Consider the following 8,146-nt stretch of genomic DNA (forward strand, 5'->3'; position numbering starts at 1 on the left):
CATACTTGACCAAGCGCTATGATCCTAGGGCTGGGAGAAAAGCACATAATGGATGTGGACTTAATAGGTAATATTTTCCTGTTAACAAACTGGCGGCAGAGCTTCAGAAAATAAATATGTATGTGTAAGCACAACTTGAACCTGAATTCATTTCTGTATTATATTCTCAACTCATTCTCGAAAGCAACAGAAAATGTGTTTTCAGAGACAAGTCCTTTACTGAGGTTAATATTTATTTCCCTTTCTGTATTATGTATACAGAGTAAGTTAATCTGTAACCTTCCTCAGCTTGCTGGAAAGCTGGGTTTAAATTGTAAATACCCTGTAGAAAGCAAATGGATTGTGAATACCATATTCTTGAAACTCTAGCTTATGCTAAGGTCATTACTTTTTTTTTTAATTGAAAAACTAGTTACCTGGTTAATACACATTATAAAGTGGTTTTTCTAATATTATTGTAGGGCCCTAGCTGGTTTGGCTCAGTGGATAGAGCCTTGGAGTGAAGGGTCCTGGGTCCAATTTCTATCAAGGGCATGTACCTCGGTTACAATCTCAATCCCCCATGTGGGAGGCAACCAATTGTTGTGTGTCTCTCTCTGTCTCTCCCCTTCCACTCTCTCAAAAAATCAATAGAAAAATATCCTCAGGTGAGGATTAACAAAAATTTTAAAAAATAATATTTTTGTAGGGTCCAAATTCAGGAAAATATTTCACTTTTCTTCCTCTTCCTCTTCCCTTTATTTATCTGAAAACAACTTCCTTTGGGAAGCTAAACACGTTTATTCATATGAAAGTCAAGAAACAGATGTTCAGTTGAGAAAACTGGAAAAAACTGTAAATTCTAAAGAACTAGCAAAATCCTATAAAGTACTCCCCCTTGCCCTGAAATGGGTAAAGGACAAATTGTGTATACAAGCTGTTTACTATAGAAGGAAATAGTGACCTTTTTTTTTTTTTTTTAGTGAAAAAAAATATGCTACCTGTGCATGTATTTTTCACTTACTATTGAATTATAAAGCGTACTGCAAGACACCAAGAGGAACGACGAGTGTAACTGTACCCTCCATTACTATACCTCGTTTCCAGTCAGAAAGGTTCCCAGGACGTCGTGCAACGGTACAGGGATGGCTCTTCTTTTGGGCCCAAAGGTTCAGTGACGGGTGTGCCCAGGGGTCCACATGTGAACTGCACAGGCGCTAAAGTTACCTGGTGTGATTGTTCATTTCACAATAAAATCTCATTCATTGCTAAGCCCTCACCCAGCTCATGTATGATAGGGTTTAAATAGGAAGAAAATAGATTTTCAAACAAGTTTTAAGACACATTTCACCCAAAGGACTAACTAACATCTATATCATCTTCTGGGATTCTCAAAGACTGAGTACAATCAAGGCAACACATGTAAAAACCAACAATACTTGTTTGTCAAGAATTGTCAAGAACTTTTGTTTTCCAGTAAAAATCTGCTGGAGTTCATGGGCACCGTATTTCCTCATGAAGTAGCATTTCCCTTCCATCAAGCCATTGGTTTGTGCCATTTAGGAGAGAAAAAGAAAGTAGGCTGTATGTTTCAGCTCAGTGTATGACCAAAAGCAATATATGTGACATACTAATTATATATCATTTAAAACATACTGTAGCAACTTGTTTGTTTAATATATGTGGTTAATTTTTAGAATTATTTTTACACTTTTCAACCAAAGTACTGTATTTTGTATAATTTATTGGTGAGGACCTTCTCACAGAAACCATTAAGAAGACAGACTGGAGGCAAATATCACATTCATCTGTATTATTGGTTTCTTATAGACACTGTGCTAATGTGAATTTAAAATGACCTGAATAAGTAAATAGTCTTCTGATCTCAGATATGTGGGCAGTGGTAGAAATTTTAATCACCTGATTTGATTACAAGGGAGTAACTAAGAATATATTTATTTATAAAGCAAATATTCATAATGATGAGAAGATAGAGGACAGAAAACCACTTATGTAAGCCCCTCTGAAATAAAATGTTGCTTTTTGAATAGTTCATCCTAAGGTGTTTTAAAATGTTAATTTTACATTTATAAAATTCTGCTCCAAATAAAGTTATGGTTTAAGAAAATTTGAGTGTTCTGTTTTTGTTTTCATGTTCTTTCATCAAAAGATAACATTAGGATATTTTATAACTTTTTCTTAATACTTGTACATTGGAAGTATATACTTAGAGCAGTAGTATGAAGAGTTATCCTGCAATGTGGAAGGTTTTATGTTTGTTTTTAATTTAGCTTTTAGTAAGTTAGATGACTAGAGATATTAAAAACAAGCACAGGCCAAAACTTCTTGTTTCTGATTTCATCATGGTACATACCTACCTTGTATGTTTTTAGCTTTCACAGTGCACTCATGTGTACAATATAAACCTTCAAAAGAAAATCCACAGGAAATTCATTTCCCGAACATTCTTCGAATCCGCAACGGAATTTTGTAGGAATGTGATTTACCTACCGATCAGACTTGTATTGGTGAATCCCTAAACATGCCCCTCATGATCAGAACACCACCGACTGACTGTGTAATCGTCAGCATTTGTAACCTCTTGGCAAGGGTGCCCCTTCAGAAGCCCTGCAGATTCTAGCTCTCAGCCATCCTTCCTCTGCAAAAACCTGCTGTAGGATTCGGTCTGACTCTAGCCATCTATAACTATGGATGAATTTAAGCCAATTGTTTCCCTCTTCATGGAGAGTTTACATATCAAGCTTCTCCTAAACTATGATTTAAAGCTCCTGATTTTTAGTAAGGCAATTTTACATGCTACTGAGTAGATGGTTGAAGGTTTAAAAACGATTTCCCAGAGCCTCTGAAAATGTATCAGGTTGGTAGGTGGACACCATGAATAAGACAGGGTGACTCAAAGAGTCTCCAAGAAGAAAATGATTTCAGGAGCTTCCAATGAAGAAAATGCCCTAAGGGTACCTGTCGTAGAATGGCAGAATTACTTTAACAGGACTTTTTTCCCCCTGCCCTCCCTTGCCGCCCCAACAGGACTTTATTTCTCCACAAGGCTGTGCAATTAATAGAGTCCAATGATACTGCCTTAGTTTCTCTTTCAGGTAAACAAGATTGCTAGGATGATGTGACCCCTATTTTATTAGGTTGGAATATGAACTTGTCATTTTTGTAGGTTAGAAAAAAAAATAGTAAAGTATCAGCAATGTGATATGGTTCAACCAATTAGATATAAGGGAATGAAGATAAATGAGATTTTAAAAAAGTTAAAATAATGCTTGTGCTATCTAGTTCAATTAAAGTGAATCCTTGTAGGAAGGTGGGTTAGGAAAAATGAGTCAAGAATGATCACTTGGAGGGGGTAAAGGTGGGGGATGGAAGATATCTGTAATACTATCAACAATAAAAATGTGTATTTTTAAAAAAAATGAATGATCACTTTCAGCAGGGCTGGAAAATGGGGCTTCCTACCTATGTTTGAGTGATAATCTGTGTTAGGTCAGAATTAGAATGATGAAATTGAACATACTTATATCTGAAAGTGACTTTTCTGACTCTTAGGCTGCCAGCTATTCTTGATTTGCTTTATTTCTTGTTTTACGTGCTTTCTCTAGATAAGCTCGCCCTTTTGCTGCCAGTCCTCCCTTCTCAGTCATCACTGGCCTATACAATTGTCTAGTGGACATTACCAATTGGATGGCTCATAGGAATGAAAGTCAAATCTGCTCATTGTTTCCCTCACCAGGCTTATGGAGCTAGGAACCAAGGCATCCTTCATTCAGTAAATATTCCTACTCTGTGTTCAGCATTATTCTAGGAGCAAGATATACTATTACAAAAGTATGTTGTTAAAAATGTGAAAATTCCTAACCTCATGAAATTCTATCAAATCTAGAGGCAACAAAATAAAAAATATATATTAGATAACAATAAATGTGATGAAAAATAGGCAAGGGAAGTGGAAAAGGAAATGTGTTTTTGTATGTGTGGGGGGGTGTCATTTTAAATTTTTTTCTTTCTCCCTTCCCCAACTCATCCTTCACCTTACACCTCCTTAATATCTCACCTTTCCTTACCTATCTTCTTCAAACTCACGGTGCTACTTGAATTCACACATTTCTGGGTCAAAATAATAATCTAAAACATCTAGTCAAACGAAAAAGAAACATTAAGCTTAAATTTCGCACATATAATGGAATATAAATTTTAATTTTCGTTGCAAATTAGAAAAGGAAGGCAGACTGCCACGTGCAGCGCCTCATTTGGATGTGTCTGGAGTCTTGGAAGCTTGACTACCCTACGTTCTCCTACAAATGGACCTTGAGAGCTTGTTTGGAGGTTCTAGCAGGGGAGCGCAGCTACTCGTATACCCTTGACCGAAGACCGGTCCTCTCCTCGGGGGGGAAGGTCGTCCTCTTCGACCGAGCGCGCAGCTTCGGGAGGGACGCACATGGATCGGTGAGGGAGGAGGGGGACACCCGCCTAGCCAGCCAGATCAGCCGAATCAACCCTGGCGATCAATGGGGTGACAGATGTCGCAGCCAGATCGCCCTCACATCCGAACGCAATGGCTGTGCACGGGCTATATAAACCTGGCCAGAATTTTGGCTTTACACATAGGACGAGATTTTTGCCCTACCAGAGCTCTAATAAGAATTACTCATTAAAGCTCAAATCTAAATAACACTGTAAAGCACATTTAATCTTTCAAAATGCTAAAATTAATGTTAAAACTGGCTTGAATTTGAGCTGTTTTGTATTATCCAGAATGCCTTGCAGATGGGTGGGAGCATGCTAAACATTGCCTTTTCGATTGGTGAAATCTTCCCGGAGCCTCGCCCACCGGTAGCGCCTCCTCCCAGCCAGCTGGTCCCGCCCTGCTGCTGGCTGCGCGCAGTGCGCTTTGTGCTACTCCGGGTGCTGGTAGCGGGCTCCAGGTCTGTGTCCCTCCTGTCGCCCCCACCCGTCTTTTCCCTTCTTTTTGTTTATCCTTCTCTCTGTTCTCTCGGCTCCGAACTCGATTATTCCACCATCCATCCCTCAATCCCCCAACCCTTCTCTTGTCTCCCTCCCCCCTCTTGTCCTTCCCGCCCCGCCTTCGTCTTGGTAGATGTGGGCCCCCTGACTGCAGTTGGGGTCACCCTTGGCTCAGTGTGCGTATTTTTATTAACTAGCTCTGGGGAGTCTGAATCCATTGACGAAAGAAACTGGGCTCGGATCTTCCCCGGGCGGGCGAGGTGGCCGCTGTGGCCCAGCCTGGGCCGAGCGGGCACGCGGGGTACCCGAGTCCAGCCTGGGTGGCCTGGGCGCACTCGATGGGGCCAAGGCTCACCTCCCAGCGGGGGCGGGGGAGGTGCTGGACCCGGGGCAGCTACCGCAGGCGTGACGATGGACGCACATGTTGCAATGCTCGGCCTGTCCACCTTCCAGTTTCTGTGATAATCAAATATGATGGTGCGTGTGAAAGTACGACTTCTTTGCAGACGTGCCCGTGGGTGTAGAATTCTCGGCGACCCTCCGCGTCTGGCCTCTGCGGGCCGAATTTGGAAAATCTTAAGATTTTCAAGCTCAAAGTATAAGATGATTTGAATCTGTGAAATACGGTGTTAGCACAGATGTCTTGGCCACCAACGGCCCCATCTTCCCAAGATCCAAACAAGAAATCATAGAAACAATATGAGAGCCGAGGTATTTTGTTTTGTTTTAAGGTTTTAAAATGGTGGAAGGTTTTAATGAGTGAGGGAAAAGGGAAACGCAGTAAAAATAAGCCAGTTTCCTGTGCCTCGGTCGTGAATACTCATTGAGCCCCCAGCACTGGGTTGAGGACACGAATGAGATGCTGCGTGTGTTTTTCAGAAAGCCTGAAAGACCGCCATGGCTGAGAAGAAGCCCAAGCTCCACTACCCCAACGGGAGAGGCCGGATGGAAACCGTACGATGGGTTTTGGCTGCCGCTGGAGTCGAGGTACCTTCTATGCTGTTTCTTCACAGATTTGTCTTACACCTTTGAGACTTTAGAGGAGAACATACACGGGGGAGCCCTGAGGTAGTCCTGTCCCTCAGAGGATTCCTTCCTTTCCATCTTTTTCCCCCTGTATAAATGGTATGTAGTGGATGGGTTTCTATTTTGCTTTTACTTCATCATTGGTTTCTGATCTACCACCAATAAATATTTATTAGTAAGGAGAAAAGGAATGAACCTGACATTTGCCAATGACTCCCAGATTTTTGTTAATTATACGAGGTCCCGGGAAATTTCTTGTCTGCACAGTGTTTTTGTTCTGTTCTTTTAGCTTCTTACAGGAATTTTCAGGTAGGAACAAAGGCAGAGAGGACATTGCCATGAATTCTATGTACTGTTCACCCAGCCTCAAGAAGCGGTTAACTTGGTGATTACCAAAGGGAAAAGGGGGTTAAGGGGTGGTACAATAAAGTAAAGGGGGAAATAAATGGTGATGGAAGGAGACTTGAATTGGGGTGGTAAACACACAATATAATATGCAGATGATGTATTATACAGTTGTACACCTGAAACCTATATAATTTTATCAACCAGTGTCACCCCAATAAATTCAATAAAAAAATTTTAAAAATCATCAACTTTATGCTAACTTGTTTTATCTACCTCCTCCCCTCCCTTGTTTTTTGGGAGTATTTTAAAGCAAAATCTAAGCATCGTGTCACATCATCAGTTTTTACCTCTAAAAGAGGAGGATTTTAAAACATGACCACAATACCATTATTACACCTTACAAAACTAACAATTCTTTATTATTATCTAGTACTCAGCCTCATTGTCTCAAACTGGTCTTTTTTTTATAGTTAGTTTATTCCAGTCTGGATCTTAATCAGGCCCACACGTTGCATTTTGTTCTATTTCCTTCAGTATTTTAAAAAATCTTTAGCAGTTTCCTTTGCATTTCAAAAAATAAACTATTTGGGAGAAATTTTAGATTTATAGCAGGTATAAAGATAGTGCTGAGCATTCCCCTATAACCATCACTCAGGTTCCCTTACTGATAACATCTTACATAACCACGACACAACTAAGAAACCAACATTGATGCATGACTAAACTACAGACTACTTGAATTTAGTTAGTGTTTCCACTAATGTCCTTTTTACTGTTCCAGGATCCAGCATTGTATTGAGTCCTATGTTTTCTTAGTCTCCACCCACCTGTGACAGTTTCTCCGTCTTTCCTTTATTTCATGACCTTGACAGTTTTGAAGAGAATTGGTCAGGTTTTTTGGAGAATCCTCCAGTTTGATACCCAAACCGGATGTCTGATATTTTTCTCATGATTAGACTGGGGTTCAGGGGAAGAACAGCACAGAGACGAAGTGCCCTTTCCATTGCATCACGTTAGGGATTACGTGATATTAACATGATTTCTCACTGGTGCTGTTAGCCTTGGCCACTTGGTGAAGGAGGTTCTGCCAGCTCCCTTGTAAAATGACCATTTCCCCTCTTTTCTTTAGAAGCGCGTCATTTTTAGCCCACACTCAAAAGGGTGGGAATTAAGCTCCTCTTCCTGGGAGTATCTCCATTTAGAATTCTTATGTAAGGGAGTTTGTCTTTTCCCTCCACTTAATTATTTATTCAGTCATTTGTTAATATCAGCATGAACTTAAGCATATTTATTTTTTCACTTTGGGTTATAATCCAGTAATATTTAACTTTGTTGCACAAATTGTCCTATTTTTGGCCATTGGGACTTGTGTCCTTTCCACATAGCCCCACTCCCTTTTCTTTTTTCCTCCCCCTTCATCAGTTTCTTACTTTCTGACAACAAGATGCTCCAGGCTCTTATATTTTCCTAGCCCTGGCCCTAGAACCAGGTTTTTCTCCAAGGAGCTCTGGTCCCTTTTATTTGAAAACTAGAGGCCCAGTGCACGAAATTCATGCACTGGTAGGGCCCCTAGGGGCTGCCGGCCAGAGTCTCCCTCCCTCCCCCAACCCCCCTGCTGCCTGCCACTGCCGGCTGGGACGGGGCTGGCCAGGGGGAAGGGCCGAGGGCGGTTGGCCAGCTGGCCCCGCCCCCTGGTCAACCTCCTGGTTGAACTCCCGGTCAAGGGGACACTTTGCATATTAGGCTTTTATTATATAGGACTAGAGGCCCGGTGCACAAAAATTTGTGCACTCGGGGGGGGAAG

At 41.1% G+C, this 8,146-nt stretch overlaps 1 protein-coding gene across 2 annotated transcripts in view; it reads left to right on the forward strand.

Moving 5' to 3' along the window:
* Window positions 1–4,841: 4,841 nt before the first annotated feature.
* Window positions 4,842–8,146, forward strand: part of LOC102262218 (glutathione S-transferase A4) — a 21,245-nt gene continuing 17,940 nt past the window's right edge. The window contains exons 1-2 of one of the 2 annotated variants that reach the window (XM_005878092.2): window positions 4,842–4,928; window positions 5,848–5,955. In XM_005878092.2, the coding sequence (XP_005878154.1) occupies window positions 5,866–5,955 (90 nt within the window). In that variant the 5' untranslated portion in view covers window positions 4,842–4,928; window positions 5,848–5,865. Of the gene's footprint in view, window positions 4,929–5,474; window positions 5,680–5,847; window positions 5,956–8,146 lie in introns of those variants that run through there. The other variant, XM_014549284.1, reaches the window with a different exon arrangement.

Source organism: Myotis brandtii, unplaced genomic scaffold, assembly GCF_000412655.1.
Source record: "Myotis brandtii unplaced genomic scaffold, ASM41265v1 scaffold544, whole genome shotgun sequence".
Classification (NCBI taxonomy): domain Eukaryota; kingdom Metazoa; phylum Chordata; class Mammalia; order Chiroptera; family Vespertilionidae; genus Myotis; species Myotis brandtii.